This window comes from Battus philenor, unplaced genomic scaffold (assembly GCF_028537555.1).
Source record: "Battus philenor isolate CCGP_79_NKW_IND1 unplaced genomic scaffold, ilBatPhil1.0.hap1 SCAF_25, whole genome shotgun sequence".
Lineage (NCBI taxonomy): Eukaryota > Metazoa > Arthropoda > Insecta > Lepidoptera > Papilionidae > Battus > Battus philenor.
The window spans coordinates 7,064,577-7,092,099 of record NW_027181688.1 but is presented as its reverse complement, the minus strand read 5'-3'; the positions used below and the strand labels follow the sequence as shown (position 1 = coordinate 7,092,099).

General features: G+C 35.2%; 1 protein-coding gene across 2 annotated transcripts in view; it reads right to left on the bottom strand.

The window, feature by feature from the left end:
* Cbl (E3 ubiquitin-protein ligase CBL) overlaps nucleotides 1-27,523 on the bottom strand; it is a 120,842-nt gene that overhangs the window by 9,875 nt on the left and 83,444 nt on the right. For both annotated transcript variants that reach the window (XM_068768323.1, XM_068768325.1), the window contains exons 2-9: nucleotides 9,482-9,628; nucleotides 6,489-6,632; nucleotides 5,387-5,512; nucleotides 4,548-4,663; nucleotides 3,348-3,454; nucleotides 2,153-2,265; nucleotides 1,367-1,449; nucleotides 577-665 (exon numbers count right to left, since the gene is read on the bottom strand). In XM_068768323.1, coding sequence (XP_068624424.1) covers nucleotides 577-665; nucleotides 1,367-1,449; nucleotides 2,153-2,265; nucleotides 3,348-3,454; nucleotides 4,548-4,663; nucleotides 5,387-5,512; nucleotides 6,489-6,632; nucleotides 9,482-9,628 — 925 coding nt within the window. The remainder of the gene's footprint in view (nucleotides 1-576; nucleotides 666-1,366; nucleotides 1,450-2,152; nucleotides 2,266-3,347; nucleotides 3,455-4,547; nucleotides 4,664-5,386; nucleotides 5,513-6,488; nucleotides 6,633-9,481; nucleotides 9,629-27,523) is intronic.

Below are 27,523 nucleotides of genomic sequence, written 5' to 3'. Positions count from 1 at the left end.
TGATCTCTTATATATGTATCCCCGTATAGAGCCCCTTCTATAGTCATCTTTTAATTTAAAATTGCGATGGTTCCAAATGAGTTTTGATCACCGGAGATCATAGCAAAGTCAGATGACTTAATTCCTTACTTATGCAATAAAAACCATTTTATTCTCAAGATTTATTCTTCTTATTCCTTTTAGACAAGACTTGACCTCCCTCAAAGATCGCGACGATGACTAATCCAGCGCTGCCCTCATTCAACTACCTCCTGCGACCTAACATTGTCGGTCAGTCCACGTATTGGGGGGCTACCTATACGTCTACCGGCTCGTGGTCGCTACTCGAAGGACTTTTGTGTTCAACGGCCTTCAATTGTGCAAGTATTTATCACAAAAATATCCTGTATTATAATTTATCACAAATTAATTCAGAAATATTAAATGCGAGTGTATTATAAAACCGTATACCCACATTACCGCTAAAGATTTCGTTTTAATAACACCCCAACTATTAATCAACTATGTAAAATTTAATCTATTTATGTTTTTCCTTCCCTTCCACTTCGAAAAAAAAATTGAATAAATGAACAATACCTCTGGGTCGTCTATATCGTCAGTCAGTCCATTGAACGTGGTATTTCTCGACGTCCAACCGTTCCCACTACTGTATATTACATCAGCGCCTGAAAATTTATTAAAGATAGTGTTATAAAAGATTTATAACATAAAGCTTGCGGGAGATGAATGAAATTAATCGATAAAGTTGTAAAACACTTGCTGTTTTATACCACAAATTTATACAGGGTGATTGGTCTACAAGCTTTGAAAGGCTGAATGTATAGTACAATAGTATAATACCTTATTCAAAAATGTAAGTTTTCAGATAATTACATAATGAATAATTATGTTTCCCTGTAGACTTAATACTGACAAAAGTTATTAGCATATCACATTCCAATAGATATATTTTATATATCAGAGCTATTACTTTATATAAGGTTATTGGAGATAGGTGTTTACTAACAAATGAGCGACATAGTAAGTTTTCCATTTGTTGAAGATTGTTATGGAAAAAAATTGTATGGGCGCAGAAACTAAAAAAAAATTAGAAAAATATACACTTATAGAAATTGCACATTTGTCTTTTAGTTGTGATCTAATAGCGCTTATCAATACGCGTTGTAGTTATAAAGAATTATCGTGCATATGTACACAACTGTGTCGGGTCAGCTTGTTTGAAAAAAATATGAACTGAGAAATATGGAGAAATAGAGAAAGATATATATTATATCCGTACTATAAATTAAAACAATCCTTGAATTTTTAATTCAACTTTCTTTTTAAGGTACAAAATCATTTTTAAAATAAAGAACGCTTGACTCACTTGAACCATTACACCCGGATGATCCTGATGACCCTGATGAATTTGACGACACCGGTTTCACTGCAGTCTTAACAATAGCGCCCCTGGAATAATTATATGAACATTTTATTAGTAGTAGGTCCACAGCTGGACATAAGCGGCTTACATTCAATGTCATCCGCCGACCTTAACAAGGTCGCTTGTCCAACGCTGTGTTTTCCGAACTGTAGTGTACGTTCCAAAACTTTAAAACCCCCAGAGGCCACCTGTTCTGCGAGTTATATAGCGTGCCCCCTGCCACTTAAAAATACCTTTATTGTTAAAGATCTTACCATTAATTTTATTTGAAAAGTTAAAGTTATTTTGTAACGCACCATACGCTGACGAGAATTAACAAAAAAAATCATGTGTTACGTATATTTATGTACCAACCAACGTTTCCAACATATTGCAACTAACATTTTCAGGGTAGGTTTGAGTGTGTGCTTATAAAAAAATTTAACAAGCAAAAATTGTTTGATTGTGAAATAAATAACTATTTTAAGTATGGATGTTGTATACAAGTTGTAATGCCCTGTCCCATAAATACGATAAGAGATAACGAGAGGCCCCTAATAGCGGACGCCATTAAAAGAAAGCGGCAAACATAATTCGTTCGAACTAGAGCTGATCTCTTTCTCTACAATAATCTCTAGGGCATCATATTAACGCCGGTTGAGTAGAATGGATTAATAAATTATAATATTTCGGTAGTACAAACGAAATCGAACTTTGTAACAATAAAGACAGGGTTTAAAATGTACTAACTTCGCTTCAGAAGTAGTGTTGGGCGGTCTCGGAGGCACGAAGGCGTCGACCACGACCTGCTCCGTACCTTTTATCTCGGCGCGACAGAAAGGACATCCCTGTCCTTCAGAATCCTGGAAAATAATAAGTTGAGAAAAATGTATACAACATATCCTGTAAGGTTTCAGAAAGACAAAGTTATTCTAATTAAGGCACAAGTGTTGAGTGTCAGAAATGGAATTGAAATTTAATTTTTACAATGATGGTGCCGCGCAATTTTTTTATCAAAAAGAAAATCATAAGCAGCTAGAATATTTTCCAGTTTGGTGTCTGGATTCCACCGTGATTGTTAAATAATTGTTACATTACATGTATAATGGTCACAATGCAGTTGACATATACTAACAAGAATAATATTACAAATTTAAAATAAAGATATAAAAAATACACGATTTACTAATAATTAAATGGTCTTAACTAATTAACAAAGTCTATACATATACAATAAATACAGTAATCATACAGCGGTAAAGGACTGGGGCTTGCAATCGTTGGTCCCGCATTCGATGCCCGGAATGAAGTCTTAAATAATTTACATTTTGTGCATTAATTATATAAGATTGCCATTGCTCAGTTTCTAGAGAATGGGCAGCAGCATCCTCTGCGTACCTTAAAATTACACATCGATCGCCAAACCGTCAGCCGTAGCGATTATTACACATAGAGTATATAAAAATATAGTATTTAAAAATAACTGCGCTAATAATAAATAATAAGCTTGGACGCTAACTTTGAAAGAAGAACAAAAACTGCTAGTGACGGCACGCAAAATAATGCGGAAGATCTTGGGACCAGCGAGAAATCAAGACGGATCTTGGAGGCTCCGAAAGAATGCCGAAATTCAGACTATAGTAGCACAGCCAAATATCATTGGCGAATATAAAGCTCAACGAATCCGCTGGCTTGGTCACTTGAAGCGAATGGGATCGGATCGGAGCGTGAAGGTAGCGTACCTGGAAAAACTGAGGGGTCGAAGACGAGTGGGTAGACCCAGGTATCGCTGGATCGATCGCGTTGAGGCAGACTTGCGCGAATTGAATGTCAGCCAATGGCAGACGATGGCGCAAGATAGAGGAAAGTGGAAGTCTCTCGCTTCGGAGGCCAAGACCCACTTTGGGTCACTGAGCTAGCGGAGTAGTAGTAGTAATATACGTACGATCTGCCACGCAGTGAGGCAAGGCGTGCATAACAGATGACCGCAGGGCTCTATCCTGATATCCTTGTCGTTCTCAGCGCATATCTTGCATAGCTGGAACGTGCTTCCTGTAAACAAAAAAAAACATTAGAATCGTTGAGGTTAGTTACTGATAGTCTTCTTTAACAAAGAACTAAGTAAATAATCTGTTGTTGTTTTGCTTACGTTTAATAATATATAATTAGTGGTCTGGGTTGACAGAAGACAGTGCAAGTTGTTCAAACATTAATTAAATAGTATATATACATCTCGAACAAAATGCCCAATACTTACTAACATACAGTACCCGGCGATAAATATTATACATCGACCTTTGGAAAGAGACAATCGGCTAATTTCGACTTCGTAGAGTGTTATCTCTGTCGCACGAAATACTACGACTGACAAGAAGTCACATAGGTAGGTAGTGTGGGTGTGCTATATTTATCGCCGGGTACTGCATTTGATTTCCCGGCATAACAGTTCGTGCTAATATATGATTCTTTGAAACCTTACTCAATGGAACGAAGAGTTGGATAATAAGAGACTAATCGACGCCGATTCATTATTAACATGTTCCGTGCCACGGCAATTTTTGAAGGTTTTCCGTTAAGGCCGCGCGGGGCGTATACTGCCCACATTTTACAAAATTAAAAAAGCCGTTTAAAACGTATGCTTTACACTTTTTTAATACTGCAAAGCTATAATTAGCGGAAAAAATTATAAATTATAATATTCATTACGTCCGCGCATAGGTGATGTGAAGATATCTATATTCTACCCAACAATTCATTTTTTTTAAGAATCGTTTGTTTTTCAATGAGAACTGCAAATGGCCTGAACGGCAAGTACAGCAGAGGTCGTATATGTATTAGACATAGTGTCATGGAATGTGTTAAATAATTATAATGATATAAGCATTGCTGATATAACGTTATATTTAAAGTCACTATTGAGAAGTTATTCCATTAAGAGAGAAGCGATCGCTTGATCAGTACTCTGTATTTTATACATTGCAGTTAATAGCTAGTACATTATTAAAAAATATTAGTTTTACAAGCTAAGCATAGAATATGTCGTCCTTTGATAAACAAATGACGAAATATCTCAAGGATTTAGTGACGAAAAAGCGTTATTTTTCCAGTTACGACTTGTTATACAAAACAAATTTGAATAACGCACCCATCTCACAGTACAGCTCATATTGCTCTTGAGTGACGGTGATGTGGTCCTCGGCCGGCGATATGATCGCACTGCTCAGGTCCGGGTTAACATCTCTGCCGTCGGGGTACAGGTAACTGCAGGAAGAAAGATTACTATAAATACTCATAAATAGATGTTAATTATACCTAAACCAATACAATTTTATATAAAAGTCAAATTTTTGAGGACAAATGGTATTAACGTAATGGGAATGTAATGGTTAGAAATTGTTAGTCTATTAATAATAATTAACACTATCTCTTCCAAAGGTGTCAAAAGACTCCTTTCAAAATTTAAACTTGAAATTAATTTCAAAGTTTAATATTTTTTTCTCAGTTAATGTTATGACTTCTCGTATAATAAATGGTAAAATTATTTAGCAATTTTAGTAATTGGAATCTAATTTTTAAGGATTATTTGTTTATTAATAATAATTAAATTTTCGAGTCGTAACAAATCTAAAAATAATAACATTTTTACTAGAAGAGATGAAAACGAGAATAAAGAAAATTTCTTTATCTCTAAAATTTTTTTTTATTTTCCTTGGGCTATTTATGATACAGATTTCGTGAGGTAAAGACTACAGACTAGTCAGATATTTTAATTTTAATAATTATTTTCGAGAAAAGAAATTGTGGGTTGAACATAAGCGTACAAAAAGTATTGTGCAATTTCAATGATATCAAAATTAACTACACAGGATATTCCATCACTAAATTTTCCATATGGAACATTCTAAAATTGCATTAAAATACAGAGACTGGTCCAATATTTCGATAAATATTGGACGGATATTAGGTACATTTAATAATACTTACAATCCCTCCCTATATCCGTCGAGCAGGGCCTGCACTAAGCTCTTGTTCTGCGGGATTGTTTGTAATATCTCGCCGTCAGCTGTAACGTAGCCAATGGCCCACTGGCCTAGTCTTGTACACGACAATCTGGAAGATTTATTCATACTGTTACGTACTGAGGGTTCTGACTTGAAATGAAACACCACTGGTTCACAAGGAATCCTTTATTCACAAATCAAATGGTCACCCTACTTTAACACAGAGTATACTTTCACTTACTCTAAACTATGCTTCCAAATCGCTCAAGGAATCACTGTTCAAGTAACTTGCCAAAGAATCAATTTGTGTCACTGATCGTAGATCTTATAGAATTTCCGAGAACCGTACACAGAAAATTATAAGTAACTTCAAGGGTACGACTTCTTGATCCTAGTATTTAGTGTTTATTGTTTAGAATGTTCTATAACACGTGCTTCGTAACAATACTATCAATCTGTTTTTTCTCGTTCAATATCACGCAACGCTTAAAGACGATAGCCTACACCCAATGTGTATTTCCAATGATGACTTAAGGTACGAAAACGTAGTCTCTCGACTGTGACCTTATTGCGAAGCTCATTGGAGGGCTATACTCGGAATTTCTCTACGAGATTGAATCGGGAATGAGCATAACAAATTGGGACACATAGCTGGCAGAACAGATGCAATAAGATTCTGAAGTGTAGATCACACACAACGCTGCGCTGCGCTTGCCTGGCCTTGATTTTCACTCCAAATTCCTTAGGCTTCAGCGGCCTAGTCACTGCTACTTCAAATTCCAAATTCTCTGGGCTATGTCGGTTAATTTCCTTACACCTGGCTCAATCTTCTAGAGAAATCCCGAGTATATTTGTAGTAATATGTACTACGTATAAACGACCTTAATATATACTATTAATGATATTTTTAATAATAATCAAGGTCATCTGTAATGTCTGAACTATTTTGTTTCGACCTTGCCTAAGGATTATTACACGTATTTTTAATAGCAATTACGACACATATCTTATCTATTACGCATTATCAAATGTATATCATATCATATATGTTCCATTCATAAAGAAAAGTAGATATGCTGACAAACCTGAACACATAACTGCCAGTCTTATGAATATACTTTTGTAGCCGCGCCTTCACCTCGTCGTACGTTAGGAAGGCTACGTAACCAGGATGGGTGACCGCCAGCAGCTGCCAGTTTCGTAACAACGTGCTCCAAGGCTGAAATAATCTGAAAAGGCGTAATTGTAACATGTTATTTTATATAAGAGTAATATTCTACAATTATGGATTTAAATTCGGAAAGGTTTAAATTATTCATTTTTACTGTAGGTCTACCGACACCGCTGTACCGCGCCTAAGGTATGCGAGTGTCTAGAAAGGGAGGAAAGTATCGTCCGCGCAATTCCGTCAGTCTGCCTTCAAAGCCCGCAAATGTGGCGTTTATCTCTTTTATCCACAGCCCCCACTTCGTTATTCTTTTCTAAGGCGTCGTTCTGCGGTTTTAGTAAAACAATAAATTTGAAGGTGTTGTAGGAGTAATATTGCGGACATCATGGACTCAGTACAGCACTGATGTCTTACATTATCGGGAGCTCAAGATCAAGCAACACAAAGCAACTCTCAAAAGTTTACTCACTAATTTTATTATGCGTTGGTCACGTTACGTGGAAAAAAAGACGTCGCTATTGAAACTTGTTGTCCCGGTTACGGCGAATAGATCAAGATCAAGACGTCGACTGGCTTTGGAATGTGCTCCTAAAGTTAGGAGCCTTGGATGTGTGAGAAGTACCTCGACCGAGACGAAGCAATGACGAGGTATTGTGAGGGAGTCGAGAGCAACGGTATTCATGATCATAAATGATCTGCCAATAGTATACGACGAAAAGACTCCGTATTGGATTCAGAAAGAAGGAAGCCGACGTGCGAGAACAGGAGCGACGATCTTGTTCGTAGAAGTTATCGATAAAGCCGGACCGAATCCTCGTTATGTAATCCTTTGAATTTTTTAGAACCAAGCTAAGGAAAAGCTGAAGCTTAAAAGGAGGTAATTGAGAGAAATAAAAATAAGATCAACTAATAAAAACAAATATTAAAACTACAGGGTCTGGTAAGGCCAAAGAAATGTAAAAAATATTTTAAATTAGATAAAAGAGTACTAAAGATGAATAATAATAAATTAATTGTAGAATATAATAAAATGTAAGATACAAAAGTCGAAACACAAAACTAGGAAACAATAATGTGATAAATAATCTGTGATACCTTGGGAATGGAGAAAAAAGATGAAAGACGATGGTTGAATGACAATAATGTTTATGGAGTGAAAGATTTTATAACGGACGGAAGAAAGAAAAAACATTAAATATGTAACGTAACGTCCCTGTCCCACACCAAACAGGAGGAACGAATACAAAAAAGATAAAGCTGGCGGTATGCCAATCGTAAAATACTACTGACAGTAGCATCGTATTCGAAGTCGTTGGGTATAGGCAGCCTTCATCATTCGCTCAAAGGGAAACCGAACAGCAATGAGAAGTGGTTTCGTGTTGCTGTGGCATAGTAAAGATGCCAGGAAGGGTTCAGTAAAATAAACTTCGAAAAGACTATTTGGATTGCATGATGTACACTTCAATCGCAGGAGCTCCAATGCTGGAGATAGTACCTCAAATATTTCCTATAAAACTGGTTACAATCTTCTAGTTGATTCAAAAGAATTGACGTGTCATTTGTGAGCGTAATCTATAAGCATCGATGCCCATGAATTGGAACCGCTTTGCTGATCGAGATACAAGTACGAAGCAGCCTCTTAAGCGCGTAATTGGCTCGGTAACATTTGCGTTGAGTGCGTTAAAGTGGCCATTCGTCCGTTGCGCTCTCCCCGTTCGAACAACTGACCGTAACATTGCGTGATTATATTCAGCCTATCACTTTATAAATAGTTTTAAATCCAAATGATCTCAGTGTGAAATTTTAATTGATATTGCAACATAGTTCATTCGACTTGAAAATGTCTTTTTTGAATCTACATCCATCTTTGAATAGTGACATTAAAATTTAGACCTTCAGTTTCAATTAGAGGTGGCATACTCCTTTACTGTTGTTACTGTTCCAAGGGTGAATATAGATCCTATAGGCAAATGGGGGCGTTTGAAATACTCCTGTTTTCATGAAAAAACATTTTACATTATAGCAAGATTAGAGAGAGATAGAGAATTATTTTTAATTTATGATTGTTAATAGATAACAGCGACAAAAAAGGACAGACGGACATATTAAGGTCGCCTGAAGACGCTGGTGCTTTCAAAAAGCCTTAAAGGAAATCAAAGGGGAAGGCCTATATGTCCAGTAGTGGATGTCTCAAATGGTTATTATACATGTATGTATGTTTTATATTTTGTAAGCGAATCGTAAATAACATTCCCTAACCAGTACGCTGTTGCTTCTGTTTACTCCAGGTCGATGTAAAGCTAGACAATGATAAATAAATCAGCGGTCCTTGTGCACCGAGCACTACATATAAATTTGCCTTATATGGTGCTCTTCGTAGCCTGTCTATAGACAAGGAATTTCTTACGAGCTTAAAGCTGCAAGAACGGGTTTGTCGTGTGCTAATTATACAATAACTTTTTATGTACAAAATAAAATGCTATGTCAATTTATATATATATTTTTATTCATTTATTGGCTTAATAAATTGCTTTATTTTTAAAAGTTACTTGTTGAGGGTGTGCGAATATATGTAAGTCCATATGTAGTGAATGTTCGAACCGCCAGTAGGTTCGGATTTCTCAAAATATTGTTACGCTGTTATTTGTATATAAAAATATCACCAACATGTTAGAGGTGTCAAAGTTGCTGACTACCCCTTTTATAAACGCTAGTGGGGCTATTCATTCAACATATAAACCAATATGACTGTTTAAATGTATACTGATTGAAGTCAATATTCCCGTCCCGTCACTCATAAGTCTGCACTAAGCAAGATAACCAATAGGAAGACCTGAATATCACAATACATATAAAATACAATAACTACTTTTATGACTTATATTTTATAAATACCTTTACACAACTCACCTCGTAAACACGTCGAATTCAAAGTTGGATATGAAGTCGTTGCAAGTGAGGTCTATGGTCGTCTTCAACGCCATCGTCTCCAGCCCCGAGGATATCGGGTGCACGTTGTTTAGTTCCTCGCGGAAGTGTTTCCACGGGACCAGCGTACTGAAAAACCGAAACAGTACTTTAAATTGCTTGTACTTAAATTTTAATTATTTTAAGATTCGGTCACCCAGATAGAATTGGAGATGGTTATGGTAGGAGCTTTGCTATGAAAACATCAGAAATCAAAGGATACCCAAAAATCCAAGGTCACCGGCGTAGCTCGTAGAATTGTTTGTGCTGAAGTAGCTTGTTGTTCGTTCTACGTTCTATATATAAACAAACCAACGCTACTGTATTAGAGCTAACGCTGTAAAAGTGTTTGTTAAGTGAAAATAAACATTATTAAATTTTATTTCCAACTACAAAATTCATCTGTAATCTTCTAGTCCACGCATATTTGTATAAATTTATCAAAAAGAAAAAATTACCGCAACTTTACAAAAACAAAAAACGCTCTACGATATAACAAACATGCTATTTCAAATAACTTTTTTCTATCAATTTTAGGTTAATATTTTGCTAATTTTGCTGTATAATAATTTAACGGTAAATGCGTATAAAAAGATTATAACAAAATTACATATTACTTTTTTGACAAAGCTATCAAAATACACGACGCTCAGAATAGCAACCGAAATTCAAACGTTATCTTTTACTTAATTGCTGATATATCGCTAAATAATTACTTAATTATCTCAAAAATGCGTATCCATGGTGCCGGTGCAATAACCGTTGAGTGACATACCTGATAAACCGTACTTATCGGCGGTATCTCTGCCCATACTCAAGCGGACAGCGGATACGACATGCATTAATCAAGATAACATCACTTCGAATTGCAAAAACTTACCGCGAGATATCTAAAGCATCAATATCCGGATTTAGTGGCAGGAAGCAACCACTTTTCACTTTATATATATATATATATATATATATATGTGTGTGTGTATACATAAAGTTATATATATATAGATATATGTATATATATATATATATATAAGTATGTATAAAGTGAAAAGTGGTCGCTTGTAGATGCTCAACTTGTGAAAGGGCTGTAATCAGAATTACAACCACGAGGTCGAATCAGATATTCGAAGTTAAGAATTAGCGACGAAAATAAATGTACTTCAATTTCGATAATTTACATTAAAAATGCATACAATGTTTACAGATTGATAATAACTTATTTATTATAAAAAATAACCCACAGGTGTACATTAAAGCGAAACATTATCGATTGTTCAACTAACAAGCAATGATTGCAGTCGATGGCTTCGATAAAGAAACTTAAAAACATCGGACGTAAGCAAGCGATTACTGACTGCGTGCATTGTGATAACGGGATGAAGTCCGACCGATAACGGTTACCGAGTACATCTGCACAGGATATGAATGACGCGTTTCGATTAAATTACAAGATTGATTTTCCTTTTGATAAAGTCATAAAGATAAATAATTTGAAACGTTTCATTGTCAAATAACAATTAAATGAATAAAATTTTCAGGGTTTCGAAATGTAGCCTAAAAAGTTAATGAATGAAATAGATACGAATATACGGAGTGTTTGATTATACCTATATTTACACCTGTAAAAGTTTTAAATAGAGCAAATGTATAGCTCATTTTCTGACAACTAATATACAATACACCCTATCCAAAAATCGATAGTTTCAGAAATAATAAATAACGGAATGATATTATAGCATTCTAATTTTAAAAAAAGTTTCGAGTGGTCACTTTATACAAGATGATTGGAAATAGGTATAAAAGCTTTAAAGCTTTTAATTTATTCCTATCACCTTGTATACAAATGAGTAGTTAAAATTTGACAGGTGGAAGTTCAAGGTTAAATACTACCTACAACAGTACAATGCTAAAGCCATAACTTGATTTTTTGTACAAGATGATATTCAAAACCAATACATTTTTCACTTAAAGTAAATGTTTCGTTCTTTTCACCCAGTATTATCACTATTTACACCATTAGTAGTAGATCTGTGTTAATAGCTTAGTTTCATTGTAATGAGTATTTCTGTATAACACTCTTTACAAAGGTAGGCAGGGGCGGCGTAGCCAATAGTGCAGGGTGTACAATGAACACGGGCGCCGCCGTCTCAGGGGGCCCGCGGCGTTCCCTGAGACAGCTAGAGTATCGTCCAGGACCATCATGGTCGTAACTAATACCATACTGTAAGCTATACCTACTTATAAAATAGCTTGTTGGACTGAAAAAACTGTCTTGTTAAGACAACAAGGTTAATAGTTATAACCGCGGGGGGTGGGGGGTTCAGGCCTAGGGGGCGCCAGGGTCTCGTTGCACACGGGCGCTACACGAGCTAGAGCCGCCCCTGAAGGTAGGTACCATTAGTCACTTTAACAATGACTTTCCGTGTACTACAAGTTTGCACACCGGGTCCAACATTTTTTTATGTTCAATAACAACTTCTTACTTACACAAAGTCAAAATTTTTACGCCATTAAAATGAGACTCACCATACAAGGAGACCTTCGAGCCAAATATACCTTAATTCATTACAATTCTCGGCTTTAACGACATAATACTACACCAATATCACGCTTCGTCGTCTTGTTTTGTGTTTTTTCAGTTGCCACACTGCTTCATTAGTAGTAATTTCACTGTACGTAATTAGATTATCAAAGTTGCGTTGTTTTGGATTCGAGTACTTAATTTTGTTTTTACTTTAAAGATTTAAAAAAAAACTATCCTCACAAAGAAATGAAACGAATATCAAATGCTAAAGTAAATTTATTATACGACGAAAAAAAGCTGTTTAGGAAACATTGGATCGATTTTTTGTGGAAGCAGGGCGACTTACAACCACTGTGGACTCATCAGACTTGTTAATTTTTAATTTTGTTTTTCATAAATTAATTGAATAGTATATTTCGTTTATTAAATGTTTACTTTGTTCAATTTTCTTTTTAAAAAGTCGTATTTCCGTAACCCTGGAACCTATCTTCGATCTATACAGAGTTTGGTTTAAAAATCTTAATTCACTTTTCGTCGCATTTTTTTGGAACATAACCACAACACAGAGTGAGATATTTAAGTATACAATCGAAAAAATATATATAATACATGTATATATACAAATGACTACCAGGTGAAGCATACGGTTGTTTGTCGGTTAATAAACATGAGACCTCTATACATGTTAATGCACCCGGCTATACACGCGACAAGTGGTTGTATGTTGAAAACTTTACGTCCGCTAATGTGAAGTTTGCAAATTAACGGCCGGCGGGTTAATTACGACCACCCACCCGCCGAGCCCGTACTGCATTCGACATGCACGGAGCACGGACAGCCGCGAGCCTTTGACGGTTTTTAATTAGCACTATTAACAGGTGTAATTCAAACTTCATACATTATTAATGATTAACATTACATTACACTTTACCTTTATATATTTTTATGTATAATCACATTACAAACCTTCATAAAATTTTACGTATAATAACAGATTATTAAACAAATGTATATGTACATATATATTTTTAACTGCTGTATACAGGTTGACTGATTACTGGTGTAAAAGCTTTAAAAGAGTGAAAATATAGCTACTTTGATGTCAATTAATGTATAGAAAGCAATTGTCTAACAAATGAGCTATACATTTAACCCTTAAAAGCATTTACACCTATAATCAACAACTTGTTTATAATATTTTTACAAGTTATTTATATATATATATATATATATATATATATATATATATATATATCTTAAATATTAAGAGCAGTGGTAGTCTAGCGGTAGAGGACAAACTAGCAATCGTAGGTCACGGGTTCGATTCTCGTAATGCTATCTTATATAATTCACATTTGTGCGTTAATCATACAAGATTACCACTGTTCACAAACAAGTTTCCAGATGATGGGCAGCAGCAACACTGCGTACAATAACACCACACTGCGATCACCCACCCTCTTGCCAAGTGTATCGCTACACTTGTTCATCCCCCCATACTTATCTCTGGGGTAGGTTGCAGTTTCAATTATTGGTTTATCGTATTCCTAGAGAAAAAAAATACAAAACACAACACAACATATTTGAAAATGACTGACTTTACAAGAGTGTATCCCGGAAATCGAATCCGCGACCTACCATCGCAAGTCTCAGTCCTCTATCTCTGGGCTACCACTGCTCGGTATAATCAGATAAAAGTTATTATTATTTTAATTACTTACTTTTTACTATATTATCATTTTGAAAACATTTAATTTTTGGATAGGACGGATTGTATATAAATTTACAGCAAATAAGCTATACATTCATGCCTTTAAATCTATTACACCTGTTGCTAATATGTATGCTTAACAGACGCGGTGTTGGAGACCACATGTCAAGGTTTCTTGCAAGAGAGAAACTCTTAATTAATCCTGATATTATTAAAGTTTAACCACGAGTACACGAAGTATATAAAGCATTCGCTCCACCAACAAAGTTCATTAAACAGTAAGATTGAATCGAAACAATGTCACAAACTTTCGCGCTTCAAACAACTCATATAATAGTGTAGGTAGTAATAATTTCAATTGGTAGGAAGCTCGGAGCGCGCCTGATTCAATCTCGGCTGCTATTGTAAAGTGTGACACGTGTTATCTTACTCTTGCTTCGACGAGAAATAGCTAATAGGGTTGTTGCTTACAGACTATACAGGTCTAGCTAAAATCTATTTCCTTTAATTATTCAAATTAGGCGATTAAATGTTCCAGGCGGAAGTCTATGAAAAGGTATTTTTTATTCATTGAATCTATATTTTACAGCCTTTAGCGATCTTGTCTTTGTTTTTACAGATACATTTAATATTTCCGTTTATTTTGCTCACATTCCCGCATGTCACTGCGTTTACTATGCTTAGTTACTCTACTATTTCATGACTTAAACCTTAAACTATTTTAAGCTAAATTGAAGTTAAACTACAAACACATTTTTTAAATCATTGGCGTTTTGTTTGTTTTTCACAACACCCTAACAATGTCTAGTTTTCCTACAATAAGGTAAATAGGAAGCAACCAAGTCTAGGTCTGACCCTCTCAGATACCTATGAACCGGAGCTAAATGCGTTTCGAGTGACAGCCAAGCCGAGAGCTACTCTCGAAGACCGTAATGCCAAGTTACACTTGTGACAAAAGTTTATTACTTTAAGAGTCCTCTAAAATAAACAATGTAATAGTCCAGACTGATAACCTTTCCCCAGAAAACTTTTTTATGAATGGAATTTCCCAAATAACATTTACAGATTCCAGGAGTTCAAAGACACAGAATGCGCCTAGATTTAAAACTCTTTTATCAAAGATGGAAGGTTCTCATGAAAAACTCGGCTAGGACCGCTACATACAATATTTCACCTGATTGGACGGCGTCCGAGCTCTAAGATTACTTTAGCAGATGCTCCAAGGAGAGATTACCGCACCCACTAACCACATTCAGTCATAAGCGCGCACGAGAGGCAAAACCTAGACTTGGTCGGTTGCTGTATAACACTAATACCACTTCAAAAAACGTTAGCGTTGTAAGAAGAAGCGGCGAAAGGAACTCCAGTAACGCTTCCATCTAGTATGAAAGGTTGGCTTCCCTTATAATAAACAATTCGGCCTCGTTCCTAATGCAGCCCTCTAGGTAGCGAATAGATTCTGAGAGAGCTCTCTAGCATTATTTCTGTACATTGTTCAAGGCTAAACCTCTAATTAAATAAACAGTATCTGACTTACAAGTTCATTAACTATAGGTGTAAAAGCTTTAAACGTGTGAATTTATAGCTTATAAGCTCTCAAAGTATGGTACATAATCCAAAAATTATTGATTTCAAAAATAATAAATAATGTTGTGATAATACAGTAAGAAAATGCATTTTTAAAATTCGAATTACTGCTGATCGAATGCCAGTCGAATTTCAATAAAAAAATAATGTAACAAATTTAGAATTATCTTGTATAATTAGTAGACTATTTATTCAAATATTGATTTAACAAGGACAATAATATTTAATATCTTTTTAAAATTTAAAAGTGAATTTTTAAGTCAAGCAACCCTATTGCGTTTTAGGGTGTCATATTTGTTCCATCGGAAGCGCATATAGAAAACGTATAGCCAAGGTAACAACGCACGTATTTCAACGGAGTAGGGTTCGGATTTCGTTGTATCATTATGCGAGGACTACACGTGCGGAAACCGGAGGCAAAACTGTTATGTCTCGTTCGAAGTCGAGAGGCAAAAGTTTATTCATACTGTTGTGATTATGACAGGACAGGCTGCAAAAGTTTAGACGTATTAAAATTACAACGAATGTGTCATTAATGACGCCGGATTTATATGGATTTATTTACATTTATCTTCTATTTCGTATTCATACAGCAAGTCATAAGTCTGATTTATAGGATGCCATTTTTTTTGGGCCCTCTTTTATTGGAGGCCTCTAGTGTTCCCCTAACATGGGTAAGGTTAAGGTTTTTAATATTTACAATAAGTTATTCACACTCTTAATTTATTTCTTCTATCATACGTCACATTATCATTCATTCTCTCTACTGCCACACGTCACAATGTCTTCCACTCTTTATCATTTATTACATTCCTCTCTTCAGTCTTCTTTCATTCTTCACCTCAGTTCTTAATATTACAGCTATGCTAATTTACATTTTGGTTATGTTTATGCCATTTAGGGACATAATATTTAACCTTAGCCTTTTAAATTCTTATGTCCCCCTACGTAACACATAATTTTTATATTAAACGCGGAAGGATTAAACTCGCATCGAGTCCACTTTCCAATCGCCCCTTTAACAATCAAATTTCCCACTTGTGAGGCGTGATGTGAAATTTCCCCCACGCTGGGAACCACTGTCTATATCTCTTTTTATTACAGCTTTATTGCATTATCAGATTCAAAATTATTAACAGCTTTAACATGTAGATATTGTTGACCGAAAATATGATGAATTTAAGAAATATTTTCTTTATCGACTAAAGGCGCCCACGGCTGGACATAGTCCTCCTCCTTATTACCGATTGCATAACGCCGACATCCAGCGTCTTCCGACTATCTCAGCATGTTTAGGGAGGGTGGGAGGTGGTTGCAATTATGCAGCGGATCTGAACAATTAATATACAGACATATATAAGATACAAAAACCAACCATTAAATATTGTTCTATGCTTAAAATTACATTAACAGTCATTGAATAAAAAATCGCATTTAAAGTCATATTGTTCAATCTGATTGCAGTCAAAGCGCGGGAGTATAATCTCTTTTTTAATTAATATAGCTTTAATCTTCTCAAACACATCGTCAGAGTTTAACGGAAAAAGTGACGACAGGAAAACGCGTCACCGAGAGAAGTGCATTCCTCGAAACAAAATGTACGTTCGTGTTACATCCGCGTTTATAACGGAGGTGGTATGATTATCCACATCCCGTGAACGCGCTCTACAATCGAGGCTGCGTTAATTTAGTCTTTTGCGGTAATATTTTCTGGTCTCAATTAACGAGATAGTAGCTAACCCATACAGTTGTTACAGCTTTCTCGAACTCTTGCTGATTCCTTATCCGGGTATTCCGTATAATGGGATGATCCCAGGTCGTACGGCTTTCGAAATTGATATGTACATGTGATTATGCAGTTTCGCAATATTCAAAGGTTGACCTAAGATTATTATTTCTATATCTTCATTTATATAGCGGCCAATGTAGCCTAAAAGTGTGCATCGTTTTCATATCATTTCAATCGTATGACGTCTATTGCTTGGTACTCCCCCATAGATTTCCAAAAGAACTGTTTGAAGCTAGCATTTAGCATCTTTCGACGACCGTAACAAAATTGTTCACCTTGTATGTGGACGTTCTATATTACGTTTGCCGGTCCGTGGTCTCCACTTCAGAACCTCATTGTCACAGCGACCATCTGTTCTGAGCGCTATGTGGCTCGCACACTGCCATCTAACCTACCACCCCATTTTTAAGAACACTACCCATTAGACGTTTGCGACCTCATATGTCCTGCCACATCACATGCCTCAGGGTGTGACTACCACTTGCGCAAACGCTGTAATGATCGCACGAGATATGTGATCGGTGAGATGAATAGGGTGGGTGCATTGACAAGAAGCACATCAAATATTAGAAATTCATGTGTATCTACCATTCCCTGCCTGTCGGGTTTGGTTTTCAGTAATTGCACATTGCAAGGTATATGCCTCCCCCAAACATATTAATAGTGGGATATATCATTATAGCTTGGCGGGCGGGTCGGCGATCGCAGTGTGGTATTATGGTACGCGGAGGACTGCTGCCCATCCTCTGGAAATTTGTTTTGAGTTGTATCAATCCTATATAATTATTGCACATACAAATTGTGAATGATATAATACCCTGGTAATATAACCCGCAACCTACTATCGCAAGTTTCCGTCCTCTCTACCACTCGACTACCATTGCTCGGGTGACGAATAAAAGAGTTAAATCTTAGTTACTTTAAGGTCTGGACTGAGGGTCTACTCACATAAGGTTTACATAACAAAGAGCAAACAATTTAAATTAAAAAAATAAAAAATATTCTGAAGATTTGTGATAACTATCAATTTGAACTAGAAACACGTGATTGGTTATGGTCCGATGACTTTTTGTAAACAAACCAGTGTCCCGTATAAAACCATTATAAAGTTTTAAAACGATATAAAGAGATTTTGATATTAAAAACGCCAGTAACAAAAGAAACATAATATTTAAGAATATAAATATTTTAACTAAAGTGGACAATGTCTGAAACGAGTTTTCATGTTATAACAAACACAATCGTATATGTTTTTTGTTTAACAGAAATATATTAGATTGTTTAATCTTTCCATTACCTGTAACACATTATTATTCCACACACGCTGTTGCTCTGACGACATCTCATTGATAAGATCGTCGAACGCTTATCAGTACAATCGCAGCACCTAATTCAGACCGTATTGTGTTGTGAGCACTTAAGCATGCAAACAACACGAAGCGCCTTCCACTACTTATCGTTAACCCAAATCGGACTTTTAGTGTTAATTGTTACCGTAAACGTCTTTGTTTTTATACGAGAAGATACGTCTGTCTGTTTACTTAGCTCGGGAATGCGAAAATAACAAATAACGCCTGACTTAAGCAAATATTAGTCATTACAGGGTGATCAATTATAGATGTAAAAGCTATAAGCGGGTGAACTTATAGATAAATTGTTATTAATTAGTGTATGGCATATCCTTTACAATAATCAATGATTTCAGAAGTAATAAATGACGTAATGACAATATAGTGTAGTGATGACAATATAGAAAGAAGAGTGACATATTAAAATTTATCATTATTTACTAAAATTCCTATCGATTTCGTACTGAGTAATAGTGCTAACGATTCCAATACTTTCAAAGTAATTACTTTATAAGGGATAATTGAAATTAGATATAAAAGCGAAGAAAAAAGTGAAACTTTCTGCTGATAAATGAGCTACACATCCATTCCTTTAATGGTTTTACACATATTTCCAATCTCCTGTAAAGTGATCTGAAAAATGTTACTTTTATTTATTTATTATATTGGAATGCGAGCGGTAATTGACTTCTGGTAATACCGTCTACAGTTACATATAGTAAATAATAACTAATAATATCAAATGATTTATTGTTCCTGAATCCTTTTATTTTTTAATAGTTGACAGCAAAATAGCTACATTCACCCGTTAACACCTAAAACCTAACCTTTTTGGTTTTAGAAGGGAAATCTCAAGACGCCCTACCTCTGAAGGAAGGACAGGGTTATTTGGGATTCCTACCCACTATAACCCCCCAGAGATCGTCATCTGCACTATGCGGAGGACCGAGTTATCTCCCGGTCAGGAATTACCACGCGATCTTCCCTTACGCTGTGCTATTTTATATAGCTCGTCGTACGTTTCACGCTACCTTCGAAACCTTCGAGGTGCTATCACGATGATTCGAGACCACATCGACCCATCGTCCCCCTCAGAGTTGCTGAAGCTAGTGGGAATCTAGGGCCCCCTCCCTAAACATCCGCGACTCCGATAAATTTATAACCTAACCAATTACGTATAAGTTTTAAACGGATATAACTAAGTACTTACATTTATAGTCACTTAAATAATATATATGTTGTTTGCATTGAAACTTTGAAATTAATGATTTTTCTTTTTTTTGTTTAAAATTTTTATACGTACTCTTCCCCGTTGTAAAATCGTAAGACGGATTCGGGCATACCGCTAGTGTTATGTAAAGTACAATTTGTACGGCGTAAGCGATTCATTACTTAGAATACTTAGTGGGAGGTTTACGATCGCAGAGGTCATTGCCCCTGTGTATAACAAAGGGGATTTTCAAGTAACTATGTACTAAGCAAAATATATGTTAATGTGTGAGTATTCACAGAGGACAATGCAATGCATTTTCCTTCTTACATCGATCCATCGGCGGTTGAAATAAATATAAATAATATATTTATTTTTTAAATAAAGCATACAGAATGAATGAAAATATTTATTTATATATTAAATAATTAAGTAATGTACGGCTCCTTTTTTTGATTCTAATCACCTGGCCTGCCCACCTACACTTTAGTAATAGCCACAGTAGGTAATATTGCTAATCACCATCATCATTTCAGCCGTAGAATGTCCCCTATTTGAGACAGGCCTCCCCTCCGACTCATCCAATAAGACTGGTTAGAAGGAGCCTACTATATCCACCAGCTTCCGAGTTCATTAACAAGGTCATCTGTCCTTTTGGATGAAAGACCTACGCTGCGCTTGCCAGTCCGTGGTCTCCTCTATAGAATCTTAAGATCCTGGCTGCTATCAGTTCTGCGCGCAATGTAACCTGCCCATTTCAACTGTGTAGTGTCAGCTGTTGCAGTTGCTTAAGTTAAATTTTATAGAGAAATCCCGATCATAGAGCTGCATGGCCTTTTGAGTGACTGTGAACTTTTAATAAATAACATTTGCCATATTTCACCGCTGTAACTCGTAAATAACGTCGCTAGTTTTTAGCTATATTTAATATAAATCTTTCATACTGCGTTAGCAGGATATATATATTTATATATATATATATATATATATATATATATATATATATATATATATATATATATATGTATATATAATTATTTAGGCTTCATGTTTGACAACCACGAGTCATATTTGCAATATAAATGAGTAAATATTCCAGTGATACTGTATGTAGGGGACCGAGACTGGTATGTTAAGCGCGCCCTATGCGTTCTGTCCCTTCCAAAGCGGAATCCGCAAATGCAAATTGGTGTCCAGTGTAAATTCGGCCAATAAAAAAACATTTAACTAACGTACCTCGATTATTAAATATTAAAACTGTTCCGAAAAAACTATGAAGACTAACGTAACTACTACAAGGGGCTTTCAATTTAGCGCGGCCAGCTGATGAAGAAATCTCCAATCCATTTTACATGTCTAAGTGATTAGGCTCAGCGGATAACAATGGGTGGCATTAGCATGAGTCACGAGTTGCGGATCTAAACCGTGTCGCGCTATAAAAGGAAGTTTATTATGAATTCATGCAATACATCGACGCCATACTGAACGTTGCTATTTGGTTGCAGGGGTAGGTGGCGACTGTCACAAGGGCTGCAAAAATGATTTTAAATAAATTAAGTATTAGCTTCTTGTGACCTGTGACCTGCTTGTGGTAACTGATCAATTATATTTTCTCTAACATAACATTGTTTTTTTTTTAATATGAGCTATTTAGATAAAACATTTACTACTAACGATGTGAATATTCGTAGATGACTGGGTTGATCGACGACAAGATTAAGATCTCGGAAAGCATCGGGAAACGGACTCGGGCAGCGCAAGACCAGACATAGTGGCGGGACATCTTCGGGGGAAGCCTATGGCTATGCCTTGTGTTTTCAGTTTTATTGACTTTGAGATAGATTAAACCAGTAAGTAATCTTTTGCGCCTCTCAAGTTTTCTTAACGCAGGAGCCGTTACATTACATAATTTTTATCATCAACTCTCCTCTCAACCTCTTCGTTCATTCTTCTTTTCCTATCCAAAACGTCACACTCTAGAATAATCTTCGTTACAATTAGAGTACGTACACCATTATATATTCAAAAAAAGGGCGCACATCGTAACTTTAAAATTCATATTATATGTATATTGTTTAACTTATGTAAAAATCCTCTTACCTGTTTTTATTTTACTTTTTTTAAATTTAATTTTTGAAAATCGCTATGAAACACGCTATCACACGCACCGCGCACATACACTTGTGCAAGTATTTGAACAATGGGCTCATGAGAGCGAGCGGAATCATAAACAATACAATCAAGCCCCGCTACCTACACGACGGCGGAGGTGTTCTCGGGTGCAGCGGTTATGCAACACACTGAACGGTATTCCGAAATCGCGAAGAATGCAACACGTGTCACACCCACAGCGTTTCTTAACAAACTATGTGATAGACATAATTGGAATATATTACTTTGTGTTTGTTTATATATGGCTTCTTATTCTCAAACACTGTCATCTTTACATCAGAGACGCCCACTGTAAACCACAGGCTTTCACCATAGATCGCTACGATGATCTTGCACTGCCCGCATTCAGCGACTTCACGCATTCTTAACTATTAAAAACAATTTTTTTTTAATTAATTTAAAATTACGATATTTAATTTCAGTATATCATTGACATCTGTACCAGTCAAACTATATGTGCTCTCAGTGACGTTCTCTTTAAATATCTATATAATATATATGTTGTTCATTTACTCATATTATTACATGCCCAATTTAATAGAAACTACAACCAGATACAGATCCGCCATAATGACACCCTTCAAGTTAAAGCTACGGGTTTCTTTTTTATATCACTTTTAAAACATTCGTAATATAGTAATACATAAACGAGTCTTATCGTCAATTATGTTATTACTCATTACATATATTTTTACGTGAGTTTTACGTCAGTCTGGTTAGAAAAAGTAGAACACAAAATTTAAAAAAAAACATTATTCTAGTATTAAACATAAAATACCCGCTGAGTTACTCTTGAATGTTTGATTTTCTGGTACAAAAATTAGTAGCTTAACAAGATAAGTAGTAATTCAATTTTATTTTAATAAATAAAGATGCGATGCAATAATTTTGTTGAAATCTGACGACTTCACAATTAATTAAAATATTAATTGGCTAGTATGTGCAATTCGGAAAACAAGCGCATAATAAATCAATCTGAATGTGCATAAATATTAACGTCAAATTTCGCAAGAAAACGGGCAAAATGATATTGCAAATGATTGGGACGGAATAATTTATAGCCAACGGGTATCTTTCCTTATTAATTAGCCGTTCCCCTTGCCTTAGTGTTTCGAGACCAAAAGCGACCATTTACGGTGAGTGGCTTTCTTTGGTTAACTGTGAATTAAATTGGTAGTAAGGTGTTGAAACTGGAATTAACTGGACTGCGAATAGATCAGGCTAACGGATCATGGAAGAGGAATGACTCGCCTTATCCGAGTCGCTGCCCCGCAAAGAGCTTACCATTACTGTGATCTGTATAATGATTAACTTGAACAACTTTTTATGTTTCACGTGATGAGGGGCCCTTTATAAAACAGGTCATCTGATATTTAATTTTATCAAATCCCTCCCTTCCTTGTAGTCACACTGTGTGACTCCATCGAAAATATACGTCACAAAAGATATCATTAAACCAACCCCAGAACAATGGATATTCATGTAAATAATTTTAAAAAAAAAACGAAATTTAAAACTAAGCCTTATTATTCGTTCAAGTTTAGTTAGTATTATATCTTAAATTAAGAAAAAATTCTTTAATGTTCAAATGCGCAGCAATTTCTCGAATACCCAGGTCCCCCGTGATAACAGTACTGAAACAAGCGAACCAAGTAATTCTGCATACAAAAGCGTATTTCCATGTTTAAACCGTTCGACTGATAACTTTGAACTATAAGAGTATGAATATAGTTCTTGAGGATCTGGAATACCAAACTAGGTGAAGACCTGTATCTTTATATTCCAGATTTTTACAAATATAAAGTCTTTGTGAGTGTATTAAATGTGTGTCAGTGTGAATAATACGTGTGAGTTTCAAGTTTTAAAAATTAAAGTATGGTGTTATTTAACGTGATCATAATACAAAATCTTTTCCGCGTATAATCCTTCACAGGTGCAAAACCGAATTAGTCAAAGCTTCAAGCCAAGAGCGCCGTCAAATCTTATTACCTCTGGCATTCACACGACAGGATGGAAGTGTGCAACGTGGGCGGTTAATATATTGCATTATATAAACAAGAAAAGATAAAATACAGGGTGGACCAGAAAGGCGTGCCAATTTAAAAACGTAAACATTTTTCAATTTTTAAAATCTACACCAGCAGGACCTGATTCCAACAAAATGTCGCGACATTACATACATCCAGTGAGTCTAACGTCTGTAAACTAAATAATCATAATAATTATAAATTTTATTTCAGAATCTAGTGAGTCCATGGAATATATAGTAAGTTAGAAACAAAATTTACTTCAATGCTATATTAGTTATGGATTAGTATGTCATACAATTTAAATATAACACTAATTTTAATAAAGTCGCTTAATATAAAAACTTAAAATATTTTTTTAAAATGATTAGTGAACTAAAATCGCGTCTATGAAATATTTCGTGGCCTCGTTGAAGCCCAGACCTCGGGTCTTTTTTTTAACGGGAAAAACTTTAAGAAACGCGTTCACGCCAATGAACCGTTGACGAATAATCAGATCGAATACAAAATATATCACAAGCCGCCATATCACGAGCCATGTGCCAGCAAGATATCACGAATTTGAGGTCTAGATGATGCAATTAAAAAAAAAACATCCATCTGTTTACTACAGCTTTATAATTTTTATAATTTTTCTAGCTTTATAACTTTTTTTCTATAATTAACTATTCTATAATTTTAACTATAATTTTTAAAACCCGCTAACTTAATGGCTCAACCTACAAAACAGCAGCAACACTTTATTCCCGCATATTACGTTTAAATTTGAATTCAGAACAGGTTTCGAGATGCAGTCCTTGTTATCATAAAATGACGATCAATTTGCACACAAAGATAAGTAAACCACGTTCTCGTCGTGTGTGCAATTGCAAAACATTAAAGTGCCTAATAAAAAGTTCAAGCTTGCCCGAATATTCTACATATAAGGAGTTTGACCTTAATTTAGTAAACTCAATAAGAAATTATCTAATACGAAATATATTCCAACCGATCACTCAAGAGGTCTCAGTCAGATTACAAATTTACGTTCAGTTCCTTGATTGATTTTATTTTAAATCACCGAAACAGACAATAAGAGAACACAAGACTAAGTTATTTCGTTAATATACCATAACAATGTAATATACACAATTTGTACTCACATAAAGTAAATTACCGTGAAAGTAATTTATAAAAGATATCTATGCTATTTATTTTGTTAATGAAAAAAAATTCAAGGCGTGTCTTTAAACATGACATGACGTCTCTGCAGATGCAGGGGCTTGTCTAATTTAAAGGTAAATGTGATTTATTTATCATAAGCATGTGTATTAAGATAATGATAATACAATAACAGGTTACATAGATACAAAATCTGATGCATCTCTGCTTATTAAAGGCGTGTACACGATTCACAATACTATCACTTATATGAGAATAATTTTTGATATATTACAACGATCAAAATGTATGCAATTAATATTCTATACAAAATAACAATAATATGTCTATTCAGATATGTTATGCAACTTCGTCATCTCTTTTCGAGATCTGCGTAAATAGGATGTTAAAAGTTTAAAATTCAAAGTTTTATATTCATACCAGTTTAGTACCTGAAATAATATATTTACCCAAATAAAATCGTCCAGCGAAAAAGCGCGTAAACAAATCTGGCAGTCCCATTCATAGAAACGTGTGAATAACTAACTTAAAAAAGCAAAGCGCTGACTGCTAACGAATTCGTTAATATCGTCCTTTGAATGAGGCCGCTTTAATCCACCGTACCCTTTACGACGCGATAAACTTGGATCGAAATTGGTGCGGATTTCGGAAAGCATTTTGTTTAGGCTTCGCTTTTACGATTGCTAGTTGGGTGGAGAGGATGGTATTAATGTTCTTTTACGAGGTTTGCAATTGAGATATAAATAGCATAATACACGTGAGTAGAACGTGTTTTATACGCATCTCTACATTTAATCTTCTAAGGGGTTTTTATGAACTTTAGAAGACGTCTTTTAAGGCGGTTTCCAATGTTAGGAAGGTTATAATTATCACTGTCCAGTATCTTCTGCATTTCTTTAAGGGTCTTCTTAGTTTAGACTCTAGAGCAGTGTTACTCCAAGTGCGGCCCATGCCTCCACTGGAGGGCAATTTGACAGTTAAGGGGTGAAATTCGAAAATGGACTCGACAACAGTTTTACCTTTTCGCTTTGATATAAAAATTATATATGTTATATAGGCGGGCATAAGAATATTAATCACGGGCATGGTACAAACAAGTTAAAAAGTTTGGGCTATACTAACAAAAACTGCGTCTTCAAATCGTTTGGGTCGATTTCCACATGGTAGTTTTGCTACTTGTACTAATCAAGACGACATCTCTTATTTATCTCCAGTCGTTATATAAGTGATTAATTGTACATATCTTCAACAATTAATGGAACGTAATGTAGTGTTATCAACTGTTTTTCTTTCTAATAGAAAACAGCTTACAACCATTTTCTTCCGACGACCTTGATCATGTTGTCTGTTCACTTTGTGGGACGCCATACGCTAAGTTTGCAGATTCGTGGTCTCTATTCCAAAAGGTTAAGCCAGGGGCTAACCGTTCTATCCACAACTATATTAGATGGATTATTTTGTATATAATATGTAACACATTATGACTTCACAACTCTTCGATACAGATCTTTACAAAGAAAGATAAGAAATAATCGTGATAAGATAATCATTTGAAAAATTCCACTAACTCGTTTCAACACATTGACGCCCACTGCAAGGTATAGGCCTCCTCCAAAGATATATATAATACATAGAAAGATATACCATAATCTTAACGTGTGGCAGGAAAGTTGGCGATAGCAGTATAGCATTATGATATGCCGAAGATGCCACTGCCCATTCTCTGGAAATTTGTATTTGAGTGGTTGCAATCCTATATAATTAATGCACAAATTATATATGTTTGCATCCTGGGAATCAAACCCGCGACCATGCACATTTCATTAACTACTTCCTTATCAATCAAAAATATAACTTAATGTTTCTGTTATATCATTTTAAACAAACTATGTTATGGTATTTCGTAGGAAAAAACAATCATATTATTGGAGATGACATTAAAAGTACATCGATGTTTGAAAATATACTCAAATGCCTAACACGTGCCTTCTATTCAATAACAAATAGAAACGGATAATGAACCTGCATTTCTCTCTCGACTTGTATCTGCGCCACCGATCTCTCCACTATATGCTTACAACAAATATTGCTTAAGTCAGTATTATATATGTAAACTTTAGTAATATTGACATAATATTTTTTGTGTAAAAAACGATTAATTATAACTCGCATTAAAACCATCATCAAACCTTAACCAACAAAAAATCCCTTGTTTTTTTTATATTCCTCACTCTTGTTAACAACATAAAATGTTTTCATGTGTCCTCGTCTATTGACGTACATAAGTGCATATCTATACAAAATGGGCTATCAATTGAAGTAGTCAAATAGGTACAAAAATTTCCTGTGGGTGTGATTACTGTCGTATGCTGTCTCTTAAAGCATTTTGTACTGTAATTCAAATTTCAAAACTCGTATGTTTGAGGTATGGACTTACCAACTATCACTGCTAATTCCA